The sequence below is a fragment of the Squalius cephalus genome (genome assembly GCF_949319135.1).
Source record: "Squalius cephalus genome assembly, chromosome: 25".
Taxonomy (NCBI): domain Eukaryota; kingdom Metazoa; phylum Chordata; class Actinopteri; order Cypriniformes; family Leuciscidae; genus Squalius; species Squalius cephalus.
In genome coordinates this window covers 28755238-28781847 of record NC_137146.1, presented here as the reverse complement: position 1 = coordinate 28781847, position 26610 = coordinate 28755238, and the positions used below count along the sequence as shown (strand labels likewise).

The window sequence follows — 26610 nt, the reverse complement described above, 5'->3', positions numbered from 1 at the left end:
CAGTACTTAAATGTATAATAACTGGAACAATGACACTTTAAAATAAAGTGTAACCAAATCTAATATATTGTGTAATAGCTGTAGAGTAACAAAACAAAAATGACTTTTTATCCAAAGTTCATGGCACAACACAATGGGATTGTATTATATATATAAATATGGTTAATAAAAATGGTTAAATACATTCTTGAAATGTGTACGTCATTGCATTACATACACAACAATCTAACTTGTATAGAAAGTCCTAAAATTTGAATTTTTTGCCAGTTTTTTTTCTCTCCACATTTTAAATCCTTATCCGTCATCCACCCATATATATATATATATATATATATATCTCCAGTTTATTTCCAGTAACACTGGCTCACATTGATCTGTCATTAGATCAGAGCACTTCTGCCGGCTGAAAGCTGTGTGTCCTGCAGGTAAAGCATTATTGATCAGTGTGTCCCATGAGACTTTGTGTTGCGTCTGGTTAATAAATGATCCTCTGTTTGGCTCCACGTGTCAGTGAGGGGCTGAAAAAAGCGCGTTGCATGCGCTGATGTCTTCAGTAATCAGTGAAATCTTAATAGTGGTTAAGATTAGTACCGATTTAGTAGTGCTAAAATAAGTTTCCTTAATTTGAAGTAAGAGGGTTTGACAAATACTGTTTTCTTTCCTGTTTCCTGACATATATCTCCTAACAAAACATAATTATTAATGAAAAACTTCCTGGAGCGGGACATACCAAACATTGTGAAAAATAAGGACTTTTGCATACTTTTAAAATTAGTAGTTATTACAGAAAGAATACGCTTAAGCATGAACCGAATGCAATGTTTTTGAACACTTAATTGCAATTAAATAAAAATGGATTATAGTTTAAATATATATTAAGTGCAGCTTTAGAGTGTTTTTGACCCATGCACTTGAGTAGGACTTAAGTATACATCTTTATCTCATTTCATAATTACTTCTGTATCTTTGAAATATGATTAAAGTGTACTGCCGACTGTACTGACAAACATTTATGGAAAGCTAAAATATAACGTAATTTCCACTCAAACTGAAAAGATCAAATATAATTATTTAAAATGTACATAAAACGTTTAATCACAAAGTGCACTGTTTAAAAGTGTCCTTAAGTGCGTTAAGAAGCAGTCATAAAAGTATCTCTTTAAGTACAATTAAGTGGCCTTTTATTTAATTTTTATGATTATATAATCTGCAAGTACAGTATCTTTTTAAGATTTGAAGTACATTACAAGTGCACACTGAAGACTTCTTTTTCACAAAGGAAAGTCTCATCTCTTTTTATTTAGCTATAGCCAGTATTATCTAGTTTACAGCAGTCCTGACAGCTTGTTTCAGTTCAATCGTTTGGTCAGGTTTTAGAAGTATCCTACACTGTAAAAAAGTTGCTTTCTTAAATTTTTAAGTTCAGTCAACTTGGATGTTTAAGTCATATCAACTTAAATTACATTAAACTGTTAAACCATTAAATGTTTTTAAAAACATATAAAAAAAAGTTAAAATTGCTTAACTAATTTTGATGAGTTGAAGCAATGTAAAAACATGTTGTCATAACTTATTGATCATGTAATTTTTTACAGTGTAGCATATAAACGCCCTCATATAAACGTTCTTTAATAAATGGCCAAATGACTTACACAATAGTTTAACATACACAGCATAACAGAAGTGTAATGATTTGAAAGACGTTCTGGCTGCCACCACAATCTACAAATAGTATATCATTATCCAAAAGTGTTGACATAGTCTTAACATGATACTGGTTTGATGTAAAAAACGCCTGATGCAAGTAAGCTTGCTATAAATTACACACACGTCAATGATAGTCCTACAGAAATCCCACACATAACCAGTGCTGTTTCGGCTACAGTCCAGGCTGAAGCTGGAAAAGCCTTTTACTTCCCTGCTGAATGTGATGCATGTGGTTTCCATTAAACTCAATGAGCAGAGATGATGAGGCTCAGAAGAACTCCAGCCTTTAAACGCTGAAGCGAGACACCGATACACAGAGACACTGAAACACTGAAACACTGAAACATTGAAACACTGAGACACTGAGACACTGAGACACTGAGACACCGAGACACCGAGACACAGAGACACTGAAACACTGAGACAATGAGACACCGATACACAGAGACACTGAGACACTGAGACACTGAAACACTGAGACACTGAAACACTGAGACACTGAAACATTGAGACACTGAGACACTGAGACACAGAGACACCGATACACAGAGACACTGAAACATTGAGACACTGAGACACTGATACACTGAAACACTGAGACAGAGACACTGAAACACTGAAACACTGAGACACTGAAACACTGAGACACTGAAACACTGAAACACTGAAACACTGAGACAGAGACACTGAAACACTGAGACACTGAAACACTGAGACACTGAAACACTGAGACACTGAGACACCGATACACAGAGACACTGAAACACTGAGACGCCGAGACACTGAAACACTGAAACACTGAGACACTGAGACACTGAGACAGAGACACTGAAACACTGAGACACTGAAACACTGAGACAGAGACACTGAAACACTGAGACAGAGACACTGAAACACTGAAACACTGAGACACTGAGACACTGAGACACTGAAACACTGAAACACTGAGACACTGAGACACTGAGACACTGAAACACTGAGACACTGAAACACTGAGACAGAGACACTGAGACACTGAAACACTGAGACACTGAAACACTGAGACAGAGACACTGAGACACTGAAACACTGAAACACTAAAATACTGAGACACCGATACACAGAGACACTGAAACACAAAGACACTGAGACACTGAGACACCGATACACCGAGACACTGAGACACTGAGACACTGAAACACTGAGACACTGAAACACTGAGACACTGAAACACTGAGACACTGAAACACTGAAACACTGAGACACTGAAACACTGAAACACTGAGACACTGAAACACTGAGACACTGAGACACTGAGACACCGATACACAGAGACACTGAAACACCGAGACACAGAGACACTGAGACAATGAGACACTGAAACACTGAGACACAGAGACACTGAGACACAGAGACACAGAGACACAGAGACACTGAAACACCGAGACACAGAGACACTGAGACACTGAGACAATGAGACACCGAGACACCGAGACACTGAAACACAGAGACACAGAGACACTGAGACAATGTGACACTGAGACAATGAGACACTGAAACACTGAGACACAGAGACACTGATACACCGAGACACCGATACACAGAGACACCGATACACAGAGACACTGAAACAATGAGACACTGAAACACTGAGACACAGAGACACTGAAACACTGAGACACCGATACACAGAGACACTGAAACACTGAAACACTGAGACACCGATACACAGAGACACTGAAACACCGAGACACCGATACACAGAGACACTGAAACACTGAGACACAGAAACACTGAAAAACTGAGACACTGAAACACTGAGACACCGATACACAGAGACACAGAAACACATAGACACTGAAACACTGATACACTGAGACACTGAGACACCGAGACACTGAGACACTGAAACACTGAGACACCGATACACAGAGACACAGAAACACATAGACACTGAAACACTGATACACTGAGACACTGAGACACCGAGACACTGAGACACTGAAACACTGAAACACTGAAACACTGAGACACCGATACACAGAGACACTGAAACACTGAGACACTGAGACACTGAGACACTGAAACACTGAAACACTGAGACACCGATACACAGAGACACAGAAACACAGAGACACAGAAACACTGAAAAACTGAAAAACTGAGACACTGAAACACTGAGACACAGAAACACAGAGACACAGAAACACAGAGACACAGAAACACTGAAAAACTGAAAAACTGAGACACAGAAACACAGAGACACAGAGACACAGAAACACTGAAAAACTGAGACAGAGACACTGAAACACTGAGACAGAGACACTGAAACACTGAGACAGAGACACTGAAACACTGAGACACTGAAACACAGAGACACTGAAACACTGAGACAGAGACACTGAAACACTGAGACACTGAGACACTGAGACACCGATACACCGAGACACAGAGACACAGAGACACTGAGACACTGAGACAATGTGACACTGAGACAATGAGACACTGAAACACTGAGACACTGATACACCGAGACACCGATACACAGAGACACAGAGACACTGAGACACTGAAACACTGAGACACTGAAACACTGAGACACTGAGACACTGAAACACTGAGACACTGAAACACTGAGACACTGAAACACTGAGACACTGAAATACCGAGACACTGAAACACTGAAACACTGAGACACTGAAACACTGAAACACTGAGACACCGATACACAGAGACACAGAAACACATAGACACTGAAACACTGATACACTGAGACATAGAGACACTGAGACACCGAGACACTGAGACACTGAAACACTGAAACACTGAAACACTGAGACACTGAGACACAGAGACACTGATACACCGAGACACCGATACACAGAGACACCGATACACAGAGACACTGAGACAATGAGACACTGAAACACTGAAACACTGAGACATAGAGACACTGAGACACCGATACACAGAGACACTGAAACACTGAGACACTGAAACACTGAGACACAGAGACACTGATACACCGATACACAGAGACACCGATACACAGAGACACTGAAACACTGAGACACAGAGACACTGAAACACTGAGACACTGAAACATTGAGACATTGAAACACTGAGACACTGAAACACCGATACACAGAGACACCGATACACAGAGACAATGAGACACTGAAACACTGTGACACTGAGACACAGAGACACTGAAAGATTGAGACACTGAAACATTGAGACACTGAAACACTGAGACACTGAGACACTGACACACAGAGACACTGAGACAATGAGACACTGAAACACTGAAACACTGACACACTGAGAGACAGAGACACTGAGACACAGAACCATTGAAACACTGAGACACTGAAACATTGAGACACTGAAACATTGAGACACTGAGACACTGAGACACAGACACACTGAGACACAGAGACACTGATACACCGAGACACCGATACACAGAGACACCGATACACAGAGACACTGAGACAATGAGACACTGAAACACTGAAACACTGAGACATAGAGACACTGAGACACCGATACACAGAGACACTGAAACACTGAGACACTGAAACACTGAGACACAGAGACACTGATACACCGATACACAGAGACACCGATACACAGAGACACTGAAACACTGAGACACAGAGACACTGAAACACTGAGACACTGAAACATTGAGACATTGAAACACTGAGACACTGAAACACCGATACACAGAGACACCGATACACAGAGACAATGAGACACTGAAACACTGTGACACTGAGACACTGAAAGATTGAGACACTGAAACATTGAGACACTGAAACACTGAGACACTGAGACACTGACACACAGAGACACTGAGACAATGAGACACTGAAACACTGACACACTGAGAGACAGAGACACTGAGACACAGAACCATTGAAACACTGAGACACTGAAACATTGAGACACTGAAACATTGAGACACTGAGACACTGAGACACAGACACACTGAGACACAGAGACACTGAAACACTGAGACACAGAGACACAGAGACACTGAGACAATGAGACACTGAGACACTGAGACACCGATACACAGAGACACCGAAACACTGAGACACAGAGACACTGAGACACTGAGACACCGATACACAGAGACACCGAAACACTGAGACACAGAGACACTGAGACACAGAGACACTGAGAGACAGAGACACCGATACACAGAGACACTGAGACAATGAGACACTGAAACACTGAAACACTGAGACACTGAAACACTGAGACACTGAAACACTGAGACACTGAAACACTGAGACACTGAGACACTGAAACACTGAGACACTGAAACACTGAGACACTGAGACACTGAAACACTGAGACACTGAGACACCGAGACACAGAGACACAGAGACACTGAAACACTGAGACACTGATGACCTACGGACGCCAGATCCAATCAGAAGAACTCGCTAACACCTCTGAACGCTCTTACACTGAACATCAGTCTCTTCATAGTAAACAGAGTCTCGAGTAATTCAGTCAGTGTGTGTGTGTGTACGAGTGTGTGTATGTGTGTACGTGTGTGCTAAAAACTGTTCCTCTCAGCGTGCCTTTTATACACAGTGCAGACAGCACGTCGGGCAGAGCGACCAGATTAGACCGGGTGTCACTGAGAGTTTAGCTCACACAGAGGCTTCCCTTTACAATGACAGGAAAAAATGCTTTAAAGGGTGTTTCATACCTCAAAAAACATTCTTCTCAAACCAGCTAGGCTACATCTTAATTTCACCATAAACAAAAGGTAAATTATCCATAATATAAAAGTACAACTTCCACTTAAGATAAAGCTAAAACATTTTGTTAGTCAATGTTCAATTTAGTTTACTAACTAGAGTAGTCAATACGTCACGCGTCAGATCAAGGTTCGAAATTCCGAAATTCGCGTCCAAAATTTTCGCACGTTAAAAAATAAATATGACCTAACCTTATGTCAATCACGCTTACACACTGTCTCCGAAACTTTTGTCCGTCATAAAAAAATTGGGTTGAAAAAAAAAATTGGATCGGGTTCTGCGTTCTTCGCATCCGTAACAAGCATTTGAATGGTGTTTTGACAATTCAGAGCCACCGAATGACGGATACGAAAAAACACATACGAAGATTTCGGACTCAGTGTGCAAGGACCTTTACTCTTTCACCACAAGTCGATGCGTACGGCCGTCTGCCGGAAGCTAGTTGTTTTAGTTGATAAAGTTATATATGGATATTTTTCTTACACAAACCCATCACTTCACTTCAGAAGGCCTTTATTACCCCCCCGGAGCAGTATGGACTTACTTTTATGATGGATGGATGCACTTTTTTGGGCTTCAAAATCTCATCCTCCATTCACTCCATTATAAAGCTTGTAAGCCAGGACATTTTTTAATATAACTCAGATTGTGTTCCTCTGAAAGAAGAATGTCATATACACCTAGGATGACTTCAGGGTGATTAAATCATGGGCTGATTCTCATTTTTGGGTGAACTATCCCTTTAAATGAACTTCCCTTTAAATTAAGGAATGAAGTTCCTACTTATAAACTGAAAAAACAGAGATTCTAATTATTGGACAAAAAACTTCCTCACGTAATAACCTAGAATACTGTCTAACACTTGATGGCTGCTCTGTTAAGTCTTCGTCGTCGTTTAGGAACCTGGGTGTGCTCTTTGATACCAATCTTTCATTTGAAAGTCACGTGTCTAGTATCTGTAAAACTGCATTTTTCCATCTTAAAAATATATCAAAATTACGTCATATGGTCTCATTGACAAATGTGGAACAATTAGTTCATGCGTTCATGACCTCAAGGCTAGATTATTGCAATGCTCTACTGGGTGGTTGCCCTGCACGCTTAATAAACAACTACAGCTGGTTCAAAACGCAGCAGCTCGAGTTCTTACCAGAACCAGGAAGTATGACCATATTAGCCCAGTTCTGTCAAAACTGCATTGGCTCCCTATTAAACATCGTATAAATTTTAAAATATTGCTGATTACTTACAAAGCACTAAATGGTTTAGCTCCGCAGTACTTGAGCGAGCTCTTAAAGCATTATAGTCCTTCACGTCTATTGCAATCTCAAAATTCCGGCCAGTTGATAACACCTAGAATATCAAAATCGACTGCTGGCGGTAGATCCTTTTCCTATTTAGCACCAAAACTCTGGAACAGTCTTCCTACCATTGTCCGGGAAGCAGACACACTCTGTCAGTTCAAAGCTAGACTAAAACACTAAAGACACATCTCTTTGACCTAGCATTCACATAATACATTATAGACTTCTATAATCCAATGTTAGGCTGCATAGATTAGGTCAGCCGGAACCGGGAACACTTCCCATAAATCCTGATGTACTCGTTACATCATAAGAAGAATGGCATCTACGCTAATTTTAGTGTCTTTTGTTTATCCCGAGGTTTTCCCGCAGCCTGCCGTATCCAGGCCGTATCCAGATCTGATGAAGGCCCTTCGCCTGGACCCGATGACAACGCAGTGCTGAAGTGCCAACTAGTCTCTCCCTATGGAGGATCCCTTTCCCACTCTACAGATAAAGCGTTGTTGGGAAACTCAATTTGCGTATCTAACCCGAATTGATAAAATAAAATAAAATTCTGTATCAAAACTATAAGGAAACACCAGTACTTTGTTTAGGCTTGGTTTGTAGGGAATTCCAAACCTGCACACATATATTCAAACGCACATAACTATAGAACCAATTCTTAATGTGCATGTGAACGCCATCAGCGTTTCTCACAGGTTCGCGTTTAAAGTCTGTGTAGAGAGAATGGTGTCGTCTTAGCGGCCCCTAATTTAATAACAAATGATCGTTGCGACGGAAGCGAATCAATCAAAACTAACTTTAGCTGGAAAATAACTTTATTAAAGAACCGCTATAAAGCCAAAACAATCTCTGTTACCCTAAATTATACGTTTGTCTTTGTAAAGCTGCTTTGAAACAATCTACATTGTTAAAAGCGCTATATAAATGAAGATGACTTGACTTGACTTAAATTCAATGAAAACAAATGCGTTAAGTCAACATTCATTTTTAAATCATCCAGCAAAAATTAAGTGTGTGAACGTAAGCCATGTTGTAAAACACCACTAAGGTGTCAAACTTGAAAAAACAACATGGTTCTGTTCAGTGAGGTTTCACAGCTGGATTCAGGAATGCTGAACAGAGAGCATCATGGGAATGATATCTCTATCTACACATTGCTGTGGTAAAAGCCTGGTACAACTCTGAGACACAGATAGTGTCAGAACAACACTCAGCCGTTGATGAAAGTGTTCTTTTTCATCATTGACTTTCTGATCCTACTGTAATTTTCCCGGTAACACTTTACAATAAGGTTCATTAGTTAACATTATGTAATGCATTAACTAACATGAACTAACAATGAGCAATGTTAGTTAATAAAAAAACAGCTGTTGATTGTTTGTTCATGTTAGTTCACAGTGCATCAACTAATGTTTACAAATACAATCTTTGATTTTAATAACGTATTAGTAAATGTTGAAATTAATATTAACTAAGATTAATAAATTCTGTTCATTCTTAGTTCATGTTAACTAAGGTAGTTAACTAATGTTTACTAATGAACCTTATTGTGAAGTGTTACCGTTTTCTTAAGATAAAACAAAGATTAATGCAAATGCAACAAAGAAAAACTGAAAAGAGACGAAAAAAAGGAGCGAAGAGAAAAACAGGAAAGGGCGGCCCGTCTCTCCAGGACACTGAAATCCAGACAGAAACTTCAAACCCTTCAACCGCTGCGTTCAAAGACCACCCTCTTTCTTCTCTGCTCTCTCTTTTCCATTCCGGACTGGGAGAGAGGGACCAGAACCCCCCCCCATCCCCCGTCCTGAAACGAAGGCCAAACTCAACCATCATATAATATCCCTTTAAAAGGGGGAGCGAGTAATGAAGTCCAGCTTTAACAATCCGCCTGAGGAAAGTCTCTTTCCACTCCTTCTGTTGCTCTTTAAACATCTATTTTTGGATTTCTCAAGCTCTCAAAATGCTTTTTATATCAGAAGTTTTTTTTGTGTGTTTTTTTTGCTGCATGTCCAGGGAATAAAACTCATAATCGCTGGTTCTGGAAAGCAACAAAAGAGCACTTATTACAGAAACGATATGCTTAAAGAATATCCTTAAGTGCAAACTCAATGTAATGTTTCCAGACCCTTAATTGCATGGTAATTGAAATTAAATGAAAATGTTTTATAGCTTAATGTATTGTAAATTAATTTTTGAGTGCTTTTTTGATTCACGTAAGTACATATATGCAATTTCATTACTTATACAGTTGAAATATGGTTAAGTGTACTGATAAATGTACTGACAAGCATTTATGGTAAACTTAAATATATGTAATTGAGTTACATTTCATTTTAAGATGTTCTTGAGTACTGATTAATATTAATTAACAACATATGCATATGGTTAGGGTTAGGATTTGGTTAAGGCTGACTTGCTTCTAATTATGCATAATTTACTGTTATTACTAAGTGCATGTAACATATGCAACAAGGAATCTGTCAAATGAAGTGTTACCGAAACTTGTAATATATTTGTAATTGCACATTTGCAATTTAGTAAATTAATTTACTTTAAATGTAATATCGAATAACATTTTCCAGTTAAAATTATAATCATGTATGTTATTCAACGTCTTTAAAGCATGAGAATGCATTTGCAAAAAATTACTTTTGCTCGACTTTCAAATTATAAAATCAGTTTGTGAATATGGCTAAATATCAAAGAGTTTCTATAAAATGGACCTTTAGAGGAATATTGACCACACTAATGCTTGAGTTCAAGCCCATCCTTCACAGTCATACCGGATCAATACCACTTTCGGCTGTACTGGACATTACTTGGACAACCACAATTCAACAGCGACACAAATAGAGCAAGATGTATGTAATCACAGATCAGCAAAGAGAGAGACACCAGCGTCAGAAGTGAAGGGAGATCGCTCATTGCTACAGAAGATTTTTACATTTTTAACAATAACCTCATTTAAAAGTCCCTCCATGATGCTAGGGTGATTTTGCCGTTGCTAAAAGCGCTCTGAGTTATTTAGTATGTTGCTGTATGGTTACTTGGGTGTTTCTGGCACAAGTCTGTTGAGTCTCTAGATAAGGCTTAGGTTCCTCCTTTAATGCATATCAATACGATTTTTCTCATTCTATCATCTTGACTTAAGCACCCCTAAGAATAACTGAATAGTAGCACAAACTGCCTGTAATATTGTTATAGTTCAAGCAATTGGCTTGATGTTAAAATTCATCATATATGCAACCAAGGCTCATTGGAAAAAACCTGCACTTCATGACATTTCTGCAAAATTATATTACATTTCTTCTTGCATGTTTTGTGTATGGAAGCTTGTTTCCGCCACAGAATAAAACATTTTAAAAGATAATTCTGGCTATTTATCTCACAATTGTGAATTTTCATCTCAGAATTCTGACTTTATTTCTCAGAATTGCAAGATATAAAGTCGCAATTGCGTGTTAAGTCACATGTCGCAATTCTGACTTCTTTTCTCGCAATTGCGAGTTTATATCACGCAATTCTGACTTTATATCTCAAAATTCTGAATTGCGAGAAGTTCTGAAAATTCTCAGAATTGCGAGATATAAATTCAGAATTGTGTGATATAAACTCGCAATTGCATATTGAATTGCATTGATATAAACTCACAAAAAGTCGCAATTACCTTTTTTATTTTTTATTCTGTGGCGGGAACAAGCTTCCAAACTTCACAACATGTGACATGTCTAGCGAGTGACGCTAATATCGTGTTGAGTTGTATACTAAACAGATGAACGTGAATCTGGCAATGTTTTATTACGAGGGTGGTTTTGAGTATAGAGGCAGATCAGAAATGAAATGTCCGGTGAGTGTCGCTAAAAGGTTAGCCTACTGCTCTCTCGCGTTAAAAATAACATACTACATTAAACCTGAGCGATAGTGTTGTTAACAAAAGCAAACGTGAGATAAAAACACATTTGCTAAGGCAACCATGCTTAGTCTTTGAGCTCTTTAATCGTGACTCGTGTTTCCCGTACCTGAGTGCTTCACATCATTATAGCAATGCTGTATCAGGTGAGCGACAGAGCAAGTTTACTCCATCAGAAAAGCCAAACATATGGAGCTGGTTATGTGATGCAAACATTAAAAATAATTTGTTTACAACTCATGCACTATGATAAAAGTGTTTTGAGGTCATACCATAGTATTGTGGAAGGAACTGCATTCAAATAGGCTAAGTCTTCTGCCCCATAATCATTATTTGCATGAAAAGAAACATGTAGGAACAAGTATAGGAACGTGTTTGGAGTTTGCTAAATATATGTCTGAATATGAATATATGGCTAAACTCAGTTTGGTTCCACCCTAAGCCCAACCCCTTCATTTCATCTTCTCCACCCTCTATAGTCAACCACAAACTCCACCATCCTCCTTCAAAACATCCCAGGAATCCCTGAGATGTGTTTTCCCTATGACCAGAACAAAGGCTTTTAAACCCTATTCCCAGCATCTCCACTGGTATCAATCAAATGCAACCCAAATGAATCTAACGGAAGGCCGGGTGAGAGTCAGCCCTCAATAAAAGCTAGCACACACATAATGCACAGACTACACTGAGCATGATATATCACGCCTCTGAGACCTGTGGCGGACATTACAGGGTTCAGGACTGTCGTAATGTTACTGCTTCTGCCTGACTAGTCCCTTTTAACCGCAGAGTTGGCGTTCACTCCCTCGCTTTACAGGAATCTGCCCCATCACACAGTAAACCTGCATTCAGTCTGGAGAACAGCCAGAAACCCCTTCCTGTGAAGCCATAAAAACGAGAGCCCACCGCTTCATCCAATGTAAGGCCTATATATCTGTGCCTACCATAGAGATGACGAGATGGTGGTTCAACAATAGTATTGATCTGCCTGCACTGAACTGGACGATGACATCACTGTTTTCTCCAGAGCGGCTATATAAATGAATTAATAACTTTTTTAACAACAAAAATAAACCATCACTGAACTTAAGCTGGACAATGACATCACTGTTTTCTCCACAGCTGCTGTATAAATAAATGAACTAAATTAATAACTGATGATTTTTACAATAGAAATTGGACCTGGACTATGACGCTATTTTCTTCTAGATCTGCTGTACAGCCGAAACAAACTTTATTGCATTATTTTCCTGTTATCTTGAAACAATCTGTATTGTAAAAAGCGCTTTATAAATAAAGGTGACTTGACTATTGGACATATGAGCCTGTTAATGGGACTTTCAAGAAATGTACAATGAAATAACAAATGTCCAATCATTCCGGGATCTACTTAAGTCAACATGAAATCAAAATAGACAATTCTTGTTTTTATTTTTACTCTAAATGATTTATCGGTGCACATCATCATTATTGTGTTCAATTCCTGTTCCTGTTAATCTTTCCCCTCCCTCTTGCAGCATCTCTTCTCTTCCATACATTTGTTCTCGTTCCAGAAGCCGTTTCAGTCAGATATACAACAAAATAGAGAAGAAAAGACGAGCACGACTTCAAACTTAGAATCACACAGCAACATGAACTTATTATTTATCATTTGAACTTAGTTACATTTTCACTTGTTTGCATAGACTCTAAAACTTACATTATTAATGTATTGGCATTTGGCAACATCTAAAAGGTAAACATTTGATGTATAAATTAAATATAATATACAGATGTGCAAATTCTCTTATTCATAGAAATAATATATTTTATTGTATTTAATTACAGAGATTACTTAAATATGATCAATGTCATGCATAGTGCATTTACATTTTTCATTTCTGTGTGATTTCATGTGCTCGTTTTAAAGGAATATACATCACTTTGTCTGTCATCATTTAATCATTTAATTATTAAAACATCTACATCAGTATCTACACTGTAGTATATTGTAACTACAAAGTTCTGCCATGAAACAGATGGCGCATGCTGACAGGTCCTTAACTCAATCTGATGCAATCACATCATTCTCTATAGGGCACAGCTGATTGGTTCCTGCTGTATCAGTAGCCAATGAGCTCGCAGCTCAACCTTCAGATACTGGTCAGCCTTTGCTGTATTAGTTGCAGAGTGCTTTCAGAAACCCTCCACCTTCCCCAGCTCCACCGGTATAGATCTGCTGCGGGTAATTCATGTACCCTATACAGCAGCCTTACATACAGAGTCTAACATGCTCACAGCAGTGTATTTACTGGCAGTAGCAGGTCCTGTACTTGCTCTGCAACAGCGATAACCAACAACAGCAGCAGATCTGTTCCACTTCCACCAAGACCAAACATATCAATATTGTCATATCCATTACCATGTCAAATACTCCAAGAGTTGGAGAATAATTTTCACTGCACATCTATTGTTCTATAACACTCAGGAGCAAATTCACTGAATATCTGTTCCACTTTTATGTACTGTATCTCTTTCGTAGTGGATCCCCTTCAGGCTTGAACTGATCTGATTAATCTTCCACCTGGTATAACTGTGGCTGACAGTCATCCGTATGATTTAAGATGTAGGAAAATGACACAGTCACATGCTCATCTATCACTTTTATTATTGGACCTGACTGATTCATTCACTGTAATGAAGTGAATCAGAGGACAAGAGCGCTGCACAAGGGTTAACCAGCTCAACATGCAGGCCAATATGTTACAGCGCTAATGTAAATCGGGTTGATTCAGAGAACATGGAGAGTAAGATCCAAATGCAACTAGTGTTGTCAAAAGTACCGACTTGCGTACAAAGTCGGTATTGAAATTTAACATTTTTGACGATACCAGCATTTCTCTCTAGCATTTTGAGTGCTGTTGAACGGATTCTTAAACACCTCTGATTGGCCATTGTTTTCACACGCTCAATATATGTGGTTCTGATTGGCCAATGCGTTCATGCGGTCAATATATACACATGCTGATTGGCCATTCCATTTACATGCTCAACATATATGTCTCTGATTGGCCATTGTGTTGACACACTAAACATATGTGTCTCTGATTGGCCATTGGATTCACATGCTCAACATATGTCTCTGATTGGCCATTGCGTTCACACGCTCAACATATATGTCTCTGATTGGCCATTCCGTTCACACGCTCAACATATGTGTCTCTGATTGGCCATTCCGTTCACACGCTCAACATATATGTCTCTGATTGGCCATTCCGTTCACACGCTCAACATATATGTCTCTGATTGGCCATTCCGTTCACACGCTCAACATATGTGTCTCTGATTGGCCATTGCGTTCACACGCTCAACATATGTGTCTCTGATTGGCCATTCCGTTTACACGCTCAACATATATGTCTCTGATTGGCCATTCCATACACAAACTCAACATATATGTCTCTGATTGGCCATTCCATACACAAACTCAACATATATGTCTCTGATTGGCCATTGTGTTCACACACTCAACATATGTGTCTCTGATTGGCCATTCCGTTCACACGCTCAACATATGTGTCTCTGATTGGCCATTCCATACACAAACTCAACATATGTGTCTCTGATTGGCCATTCCATACACAAACTCAACATATGTGTTTCTGATTGGCCATTCCATACACAAACTCAACATATGTGTCTCTGATTGGCCATTCCATACACAAACTCAACATATGTGTCTCTGATTGGCCATTCTGTTCACACGCTCAACATATGTGTCTCTGATTGGCCATTCCGTTCACACACTCAACATATATGTCTCTGATTTATGTCTCTGATTGGCCATTCCGTTCACACGCTCAACATATGTGTCTCTGATTGGCCATTCCGTTTACACGCTCAACATAAATGTCTCTGATTGGCCATTCCGTTCACAAACTCAACATATATGTCTCTGATTGGCCATTCCATACACAAACTCAACATATGTGTCTCTGATTGGCCATTCCGTTTACACGCTCAACATAAATGTCTCTGATTGGCCATTCCGTTCACAAACTCAACATATATGTCTCTGATTGGCCATTCCATACACAAACTCAACATATATGTCTCTGATTGGCCATTCCATACACACACTCAACATATATGTCTCTGATTGGCCATTGCGTTCACACGCTCAACATATATGTCTCTGATTGGCCATTCCATACACACACTCAACATATATGTCTCTGATTGGCCATTGCGTTCACACGCTCAACATATATGTCTCTGATTGGCCATTGCGTTCACACGCTCAATATATATGTCTCTGATTGGCCATTGCGTTCACACGCTCAACATATATGTCTCTGATTGGCCATTGCGTTCACACGCTCAATATATATGTCTCTGATTGGCCATTGCGTTCACACGCTCAACATATGTCTCTGATTGGCCATTGCGTTCACACGCTCAACATATATGTCTCTTATTGGCCATTCCATACACAAACTCAACATATATGTCTCTGATTGGCCATTCCATACACAAACTCAACATATATGTCTCTGATTGGCCATTCCATACACACACTCAACATATATGTCTCTGATTGGCCATTGCGTTCACACATTCAACATATATGTCTCTGATTGGCCATTCCATACACAAACTCAACATATATGTCTCTGATTGGCCATTCCATACACAAACTCAACATATATGTCTCTGATTGGCCATTCCATACACACACTCAACATATATGTCTCTGATTGGCCATTGCGTTCACACATTCAACATATATGTCTCTGATTGGCCATTCCATACACAAACTCAACATATATGTCTCTGATTGGCCATTGTGTTCACACACTCAACATATATGTCTCTGATTGGCCATTCCATACACACACTCAACATATATGTCTCTGATTGGCCATTGCGTTCACACATTCAACATATATGCCTCTGATTGGCCATTCCATACACAAACTCAACATATATGTCTCTGATTGGCCATTCCATACACAAACTCAACATATATGTCTCTGATTGGCCATTCCATACACACACTCAACATATATGTCTCTGATTGGCCATTGCGTTCACACATTCAACATATATGTCTCTGATTGGCCATTCCATACACAAACTCAACATATATGTCTCTGATTGGCCATTGTGTTCACACGCTCAACATATATGTCTCTGATTGGCCATTCCGTTTACAAACTCAACATATATGTCTCTGATTGGCCATTCCATACACACACTCAACATATATGTCTCTGATTGGCCATTCCGTTCACAAACTCAACATATATGTCTCTGATTGGCCATTCCATACACACACTCAACATATATGTCTCTGATTGGCCATTGCGTTCACACGCTCAACATATATGTCTCTGATTGGCCATTGCGTTCACACGCTCAACATATATGTCTCTGATTGGCCATTCCATACACACACTCAACATATATGTCTCTGATTGGCCATTGCGTTCACACGCTCAACATATATGTCTCTGATTGGCCATTGCGTTCACACGCTCAACATATATGTCTCTGATTGGCCATTGCGTTCACACACTCAACATATATGTCTCTGATTGACAGTTAATTTATCCAACTTGAAATTTGTATAAAATAGGTCAAAAAATGGTGTAAAACTGTTGTTGATGCTAGTTCTTTTTATCTATTGCAATAATTAATGTTAACGTGCAGAACCTTGTTGTAAAGTACCATAAGCTGTCAAAGTCTCTGTAGAAAAGGAGGGTTGTAATAGTTTTGAGGAAATTAATGATTTTATCTAAGATTTGTATTGGTCTCTTGATTGGTCTCATTTTGGGCAGTAAACAAAACAGAACAAGTAAGGGAGCAGTCAGCTGGTCATTATCACAAAATAATCCAGACAGGGAGATCAGGACTGGGACATGAATTACATACACATTGATATCTATCTTGTAGCATGACTAAACAGGATACAAGACATGATTACAAACTAGAACTATAGGGAATATGGTTTCCCTGGGAAAACAGAAATAACTTTATTTATTAATTTAGAGCAATGTTCAACATATTCCAAAATCTGGAGACACTAAAACAAACAAACTTGACGTTTTGACATAATCTAAAATGTAAATCATTTACTGTATGTATAAATGACTTTACAGACGTACAAATGATAAGAATCTTTTATTTTTTTGGACAGATGGTTCAGTTCTGCATTTCTACCTACAGCTGTAAGACACCAGCTGTTCACTGTGCAGCATTGATCCAAAACTTTCCCAAACTAACAACAGGCCATCTAATTATTTCAAAGAACTTAAATTAATTCATGCTCAAGTAAGAAGTACAAGGTGAATTACATAGCTTTTAGCAGGAATCATTTAATGCATTAGACTTATATAATATTAAGTGAATTTTTATGGTATAACAGATCGGCTTCCTTTTCACTCAGTTTTTTTTAAGCATGTATAACAACTGTTTGCTTTCAGAATTTTTATTAAGATTCCTCTATGACAGATTGGCAAGAAAAACCCTTAAAACATACGAGAGACCAGCTGCACAATACTGCATTGACCACATGCCATTCCAGGTCAATTTCAAGCTAATTTACTGTGTGACCTCCGCTGGCTCACATGAATACTGCTTATATTGTACACCGGCAAAAAAAAGAAAAAAATAAGCTTCTTTCTTATTGGCAGTACGAGCAATGAGAGCTGAGATCAGACAAGAGAGGACTGCTCGAAGAAAACAGGGAGGGGAAGAAAAGAAGATCAGATTAGATTAGACAGGCGTCTGTTTTCCAGACCAGCATCAAACAAGAGATATTACCAGTGCAACAGAGGTTTACACACACTCTGAGCTTCTCTATCGCAACATGAAGCATAAAGGGGTTTAGAGTCTAAAGGGAGTTTAGGGGGGGATTACATAAAAAAAAATAAAAAAATGAAATCCTGAATTGGAATATTGAAGGATACTTCTCTAAAATACAAACGTTTTGTTGAGAGATTTTGAGATGAAAAGTCGTTCCAAACCCGTGAGGGTTTCGTTCATCTTCGAAACACAAAAGTCAAAAGTTGCTGCTTCAAAAAGTCCATAAAGAGATCGTAAAATTAATCCATTTGAATCAAGTGATTTAGTAAAAATTTCCTGAAAAGTCTTGATCGCTTTATTTGATGAAAATACTTAATTTATGCTTTTATTCACATATAAACATTGATCAGCGAGAAGCTCAACCATACTTGCTTGATGCGTAAAAACAAACCTCATTGGTTCAAACCACACACGTGACACACGGTAATGAACTCATTGGTTCTCATGCTTGAGTTTCTGTTTACCATATATGATGTGTGCATTGATCAATGTTTACATGTGAATAAAAGCCTAAATAGAATCTGTTAATCATTTAAAGCAAAACTCACACACTCAGCTCAGAGATCCACTGGTTGACGATCACATGTTGATCTGATTGGTCACAAGGTAGTTTGTGACGTCAGAAACACCAGCGATTTCAAAGCGTGTTTTTGAGACTGTCTTTGGTTCACTGCAGTTTTAAGGAGGAAATACTCAGCAATGGTGTCGACTTATGAATTTACACATGGTTTGTCTTAAAGCATATTAAAAACACCACATAGACACATAAACTACATTAAAAGCTGGATTTTTACCACAGGGGGACTTTAAAAGATCTAATTTTGTGTTTTGAAGATGAACGAAAGTCTTACGGGTCTCACGACATGAGGGTGAGTAAATAATGACAGAATTTTAATTTTTGCAAAACTATTTTTGCAAAACTAAGTCTGAAAGCTTCACAACAACCTTATAATAAACAAATAGACACTCAGAACAACATGAAACATGTGGAAAAAAGACAGCATAACATGGTCCACACAAGATGAAACTTAAAAAATTAAAAAAAAAGAAAAATGTGGGAAGAGATGCTAAAATATCTCCAAAATGTCAAAGCCGCTTGATTCCATACATTAAAGGACGGTGATCATCAGTGTCAGAAATGTCCATATATGACCACAGGCATGACATTGTGCGAACCTTAAGAAATATATCACTGATCTTCTCCTCCACTATTGTTTTCAAATCTCATTCATGTTTTTGTATATTCTAATAAGAAGCTTCAAGAATGTAACACCAGGTTTGATGTCATGAAGCCAAATGTCATTGATTACTGTCTTATTACTGACTGTAGAGTGTCGAATTTGAATATGAACTTATTTATTCAATAATATTCATGAGCTGCGACGGAAGGGAAGATTTCCAGTGGCGAAAGAGAGGAAAACCATGTGGGTTTGGTACAACGTGAGTAAATGATGAAAGATTTAGCATTTTAGTCTGGATTTTATATTTTGGGATTTCTCTGAACATATTATGCAAGCATAGAAGTACAGAGAAGTGAATAGTCATAGTGACTGTCCTCTCACTGGATGCAGGATCAAACCCGGTTCTGAACGACTGCCAAACAAGCTCTGGAAAACAATGACCGGATCCATTCTTATAAATATTTTTCCTAAGGTTTCTACTGATAAGAGTGCATGAAAAATAATCACACTAATATGATTCTGTACATAATGTGCATGTAGAGTACCAATGAAAAGTTAGGACACACTTGACTAACTTTCATGATCTTTAAAGAGCTTTTGGTCTAAAAGCTTGTACTGAAACACTTGAAGTAAATTAGTTTTAGTAGAAAAACATAAGCATATGTATGCAAATTAAATGTGTTGGACCAGAGATAAATGGGATAAATGGGAACTCTTTCAACACTTTCCTTTGCACTTGCACAAAAAAAAAAACTTCACAAGAAAAACTAACCTCTAACTTAAAGATATAATCATTACTGATATAACCAACCAAGCAGAAACACATCCCAGGATTGTGACACAGCACTTATCTGTCAAAAGGATTCACTATTAAAGGTCCAACAACAAGGTTTTGTTTCTGTCCGGCAGCTGTTGTGAAGGTTAGAGGTCACATGCCGTCAGCGAACACAGACCACACACCTGATTTACTGGAACCGAACGTACATTTACTAGATTAGAAAAGCTCCTCTGCTGTCAGACGCAAGGTTGATCTAGAGGACAGACGAGCCGGACGTCCCCTTCAGATTAGAATGGATACAAGGGTGTCACGGCGTCCCATTCATCAATGCAGTCTGTGTCCTGCAGTATTGACATTTCTAAGGAACATGTCAGCTTTAGGAAGCAGACTTGCTTTGGTCACATTTGAGAAATTGATTGTAAACAGAAACGATGACAAATGTTTGTTTTTTTATGTTGCTCTCACTCATGTTTTCCATGTGTGTCCGATATGTTCTGAATCCTATTACTAGTCCAACAGTAAAAGGAGGAATATCTGTGAATATGTCATTCTGTACTGTATAGTTAGCTCAGATCAATACCATGGCTGTGTTTAAATACTGGATAGCGGTTAGTTGCATTTACCTAGGAAAACAGATGAGCACATTCATTATGAAAGCACTTTAGGTTAGGCTACACTTTATTTGAAGGTGGCATTGTTACAATTTTATGCAGTTATGAACTGAGTAATATTAATTAACTATATGTACTTACTATAGGGTTAGGATTGGGTTGAGGGTTAGTTGCATGTAATTATACATAATTTACTGTTATTACTATGGCAAGTAACATATGTAACAAGGACACTGATAAAATAAAGTGGGTAACACTTTACACATTACATGTACTACTAACCATAGTAATAACAGTAAATTATGCATAATTACATGCTACTATACCTCAACCAAACCCTAAACCTATAAGTACATATAGTTAATTAATATTACTCAGTTCATAAATGCATAATTACACTGTAACAATGCCACCTTCAAATAAAGTGTAAGTTATTACAATGTAAATGTAAAGTTAATACATTTCATTGTTTATTTCTAATAACATTGCTTATTAGTATAGGATTTCAAGTATATGGTTAAATATATATATTTAATAATATAATAATAATAATAATTATATATATATATATATATTTATATATATAATATATATAAGTCCAAATCAAGTTCCACACAAACCTGCAGCCTGAAATAATCGCTACATTTGAAAGTCAAATGACATCATCATACACGTTCGAACGTTCTATACGTCATCGTTCCTTTTTTCCATTTTGAAATACAACTGTGGAACATAATAAATAAACAGATATTTTGATTACTACTACTAATAATAAATCACTGTAAACGAAATGCTCAGCCAAATAAATAAATATAGGATACGAGCACAAAATGCTAAGAAAAATTATTCTCCGTATAGCAACAAGTTTGATGTGATAGAGAAAACACATGGAGCAAAACACCAGAAAAGTGTAGGGTCGAACATTTCCCCCTTGTTGTGTGCTAGAAATCACACACACATACAAGTGAACTGCCAACGAGGCGTCTATAACCTAACCGAAGAAGATACAAGATCTTTTTATAAACCAGCAAAAATATCTGCGAGAGAAGGACCGTTACTCAAGACTTTACCTCACATTTCACACACATCTGATTAAAAAAAAAAAAACACTTCACCATTTACTATAATCAAAACAAAATAAAACCACGATGAAAACAGCGCTCTTTCATAACTTTACCTTATGGCTTTTATTACTAGTTTTCTCTCTTCACTTTCGAAGCCTCATAGGGGTCTTTTGTCAACGTGTATCCTTCTGTTTCTCTTTAACCCTTAAAGAGCTTCTCTTAAATCCTTCAGGCAAAACAAATCACACAGAACAATCCATTCCGCGTCCGCCCGCTGTGAAATGAAGTATTCCACAAACTCGCGTTTATGGTCGTCTGAGCGTTCGCGTCGGAGAGAAAGAAGAGCTGGTGGACGCTGGAGGAAAAAGTATGAGGTCAGCAGAGTCTCACACAGGCCCCGCCCCCTCCTGACGTCATCGCAGATGAATAATGACGTCACGAACCCTCTGACTCCAACACTAAATTGATAAGGTGGGTAGATTTCATATTCATAAAAGTAAAAGAAATAACGCTAACCCTTGTTTGAAGGACTTTATGGCTGATTTTCATTTGTATATTGATTCTCTCCAATGTAATGACTTCCGTCCTTTTAGTTGAGTTATCTTTTTGGATGTCTTGTTATAGTTGTAAATGTTTTATGTTATGTCCTTAATGTCTGATAAAAATAAATAATAATAATAAATAGAAAAGGTGGTTTTGCCTCAGTGATTTTGTCTTTAAGTATTAAAGAAATGAAAGCCTATGTAAAAAAGTATCTAAAAGTAACAAGACAGCATGCCATGAGAAGGTAAATATTTTAATTAAATCTTTACATGTTATTTTAATTGGAGATAAAAAATTTATTTAATAAGGATAAACGCAATAATTACATTTTCATTATGTCTCTCTCATCAGAAAGGTGTTAACTTTCATGAATGGTCATTATTATAAGATAATATTAAAAATAAGCACAATAGTTTACATTTATAACTTTGTTCCTGCCCTGGCTCTTTCCAAGCCCACTTTTAATTCAGTATTAGGCCTATGTATTTCCCCCTCCCTCTGATTATAATGTAATTATTGAGACAGTTTTAGCACATATAAATGTTTCTTATACCAAAAGATCAAAAGTAGATTTGCGGTAGTCTGGGAGTTATGAAGAAAATTTTAAACATCCCTGGAATCTAAAAAATAGCTTTAATTAAACTATAAATTCCAAAGAAATAGGAACACAGAAGATAAGTGAAACAGAGAGAGAGAGAGAGAGAGAGAGAGAGAGAGAGAGAGAGAGAGAGAGAGAGAGAGAGAGAGAGACAGAGAGATTAAAAATAATGAAATAAGTTCTGTTACTAAATCAGTAAAAAAAGTGATTTTTTTTTTTACTAAAAAAGGTATTTTAAAGAGGGAAACCAGGCTTGATGTTGAAAGCTTTGGGTGGATTCATTACAAAAAGGAATGATGGAAAAAGATCCTGTATCATGTTCAGAAAACAGACCCAGAAAGCATTGGTTGCTATGATTACATAAGCACAAGAAAACGAGACGCCCAAAAGAGGCAATGCAGCTTTCGCAACGGATTCCTGAATCCTGGAATACTTCAGGAGTGACTCCAGGAGCGGGGTAAAAATGTTGCAGGTTTTAAGTTTATTATTTGGACTCATTTAAATTATACACAGGCAGTAAGAGCAAATTGCATTGATCAATGTAATATATACAGTATACACAATCATGTCATTAAACAAATCTTTCTCCTAGTTTCAGAAGATGCATGTAGTTTGCAGTAGGTAGTAATAGTCATTGCATGTACAGCACTGCCCTCTCGTGATCCTCTGTGTGAACTACATGGGATGATAAACGCGGTTCCATAAAGAAGAGCATATGAAGTCCGTCTAACGTTTTTCTTTAATATTAACATTTTTATCAGGCTCCTATATGTAGGTTATAGGTTTCTACCTAAGTACCGACATTTCTGAATGAGCTCAGACTGGGATTTAGTGAGTTTTAAGTTGATGAACGTATACAGAGCACTCACTCAATAGTAGGCTATTATCTCATTTTTGACAGATGTGGCTTTTAGAGGCTTTTGCATCGGAGGTCTTCAAATCTAGACTTTATGTCTTGGGCACAACTCTAAAATATTCCCTAGATAGAATGAACAAACACGAGTCTGGGAGTTGTAGTTTATGTGGATCCGCAGAAACTGTACACAGCATGCATTGACTATAATATACTGAACTGATTATGAAAATGAAAGAATATTTATGTTGAAAAAATTAAGAGAAATGGGGATAGGAAATCTTATACTTAAAACACTGCTGTATAATGGATTGAACCATCATAGAATATTTAATACATTAATGAGATAGCAGATCAAGTTTTATTGTTTATATGTGGTGTTTTTAATATGCTTTAAGACAAACCATGTGTAAGTTCATAAGTCGACAGCATTGCTGAGTATTTCCTCCTTAAAACTGCAGTGAACCAAAGACAGTCTCAAAAACACGCTTTGAAATCGCTGGTGTTTCTGACGTCACAAACTACCTTGTAACCAATCAGATCAACGTGTGATCGTCAACCAGTGGATCTCTGAGCTGAGTGAGTGAGTGGAGGCGGGGCTCATTTGCATATTCATAGAACCGCACGTACTAAATGAGACAAGGGTGTCCAGTTACATTCAAGATATGTTAAGGCATGAAGAAATTTGTTTTCAAGGAAAAACATGTTTAAATATGTCATTTTGGTGATCAAAGATGAGTTTTAAGGGATACAATTATTGACTACAGGGGGATTTTAAGAAAGATGGAACTGTTTAATAGGATTAGAAGGTGGTAGAATTATTTTATATTTTTATTTACAAAAAAAATTCTTCCCATCCCATCAATGGCCCAGACTCCAGCCCAGTAGGTGGCGGGAATGCATCTATCCTTTGTTTTGCCAACCGCCATAAAATACCAAAAGAAGAAGAAGAAGAAGCGGTAGCATTTCAGACTTAGGCTACTTATTTTGAGAAAAAAGAGAGAAAAAAACCTTTCACATTTCTGCTGTAAATTCGGAATTTAGCAGCACTTGTAATATTGCAGAATCAATCTGGCATATCATCTGGAACAAATGACGTGACTGATCAACAGTTTCACTGAAGTTACAGCAGAATGAACTGAGTACGATATCTAAGGTAATCAGCTAACCTTGCTAGTTCTTTTTATCGTTGGCATTTTATTCGATTTAAATATCTAAATGTTAGTGAGAAGATTAGAAGAAAAAACTTTTAGATATCAATCTGCATATGATGGACATCAGTTATGCTCATCTTTGCTCACTCATTTAAAGGTCTCTTGAGTAAAACACATGCGAAAGACCTGAATCGAAAGAGATGCACATCTGAAATCACAGTAGATACTTATTTTAAATAAGTAATGACACCATGACCACTAAAAAATACATTCTTTATAACATGAATGTGTGTGTCTGTCCTACATTCGCCATTATCATGACCTACCAGCAGGTCATGTGAGTGATTCCTTCAGAGTGAACACGGGTGAATCTGACTGCAGTAGATGTGAAAGATATGAATAAAAATTATGTTTATTCAGCCAGCGCACATACCTGTATTTACATCCTGTTTTCGGTCGAAGTCCACAGTAGTCGATTGTCGAGTTCGGGCGCATGATCGTACGTACTAAACCTATGCGTGTGAACTCGACAATCGATTACTATGGACTTCGACCGAAAACAGGAAGTAAACACAGGTATGAGCGCTGGCTGAATTAACATCATTTTTATTCATATATTTCACATCTACTGCAGTCAGATTCACTCGTGTTCACTCTGAAGGAATCACTCACATGACCTGTGCACTTGTAATGACACATCAAGGATGTTAAGAGGCTAAAAGCAGGTTTAGTACTTGCCCCATTGAAGTCAACAGGGTGCAAATTTTAAAAAGAGGATAACATGGTGTAGGCAACACCGATTTTTGTCGTTGTTCTCTGTATTGACAGCACTCCAAATTTACAAAAAAATGTCTCTTAACATGATAAGTCAAGTATAACACACCCACCCTACCACATAAAATAGACATAAAGAACATTAGTTTTACTAATGTTACTACAGGGTTCTCAAGTTTGATCAAAAGCTTGGAGTGAGATCACATGTGGTTGGGGGAGGAGCCTAATGGAGCCCCGCCCCCACCTGTCCCCGCCCCCCAATTTTAACCATTGTTAACCCGCACAAATTGAAATTATAACAATTGGTAAATCTAATAAATGACAGAGCAATTCATCACATCAAATATACTCTTTAATGTTATATTTCAAAATTACAAATAAGTTATACAAAAATTACAAAAATATAATGAATTGCTCCAAACAGTTTGGAAAAACAAATATTTTTGCATTTTGAATATGTCTAGTCGAAACGGTATAATGATTTATTGTGTGGTGGGACATTGTGAACAAATGACATATTA

At 37.8% G+C, this 26610-nt stretch overlaps 2 protein-coding genes across 3 annotated transcripts in view; both read right to left on the bottom strand.

Annotated features, from left to right (window-relative positions):
* Window positions 1-22576, bottom strand: part of itgb1a (integrin, beta 1a) — a 43633-nt gene extending 21057 nt beyond the window's left edge. For both annotated transcript variants that reach the window (XM_079863169.1, XM_079863170.1), the window contains exon 1: window positions 22281-22576. The gene's annotated coding sequence lies outside the window, so the exon portion shown is untranslated. The remainder of the gene's footprint in view (window positions 1-22280) is intronic.
* Window positions 1953-6187, bottom strand: LOC307153872 (uncharacterized protein; the record flags this gene model as incomplete). The annotated part of the gene is made up of 11 exons (XM_079863624.1): window positions 1953-2000; window positions 2053-2117; window positions 2841-2887; window positions 3001-3207; window positions 3257-3311; window positions 4113-4151; window positions 4201-4263; window positions 4457-4591; window positions 5121-5399; window positions 5767-5839; window positions 6167-6187. The coding sequence occupies 11 exons, from the start codon at window positions 6185-6187 to the stop codon at window positions 1953-1955; spliced, it is 1032 nt and encodes a 343-aa protein (XP_079719750.1).
* Window positions 22577-26610: the final 4034 nt, after the last annotated feature.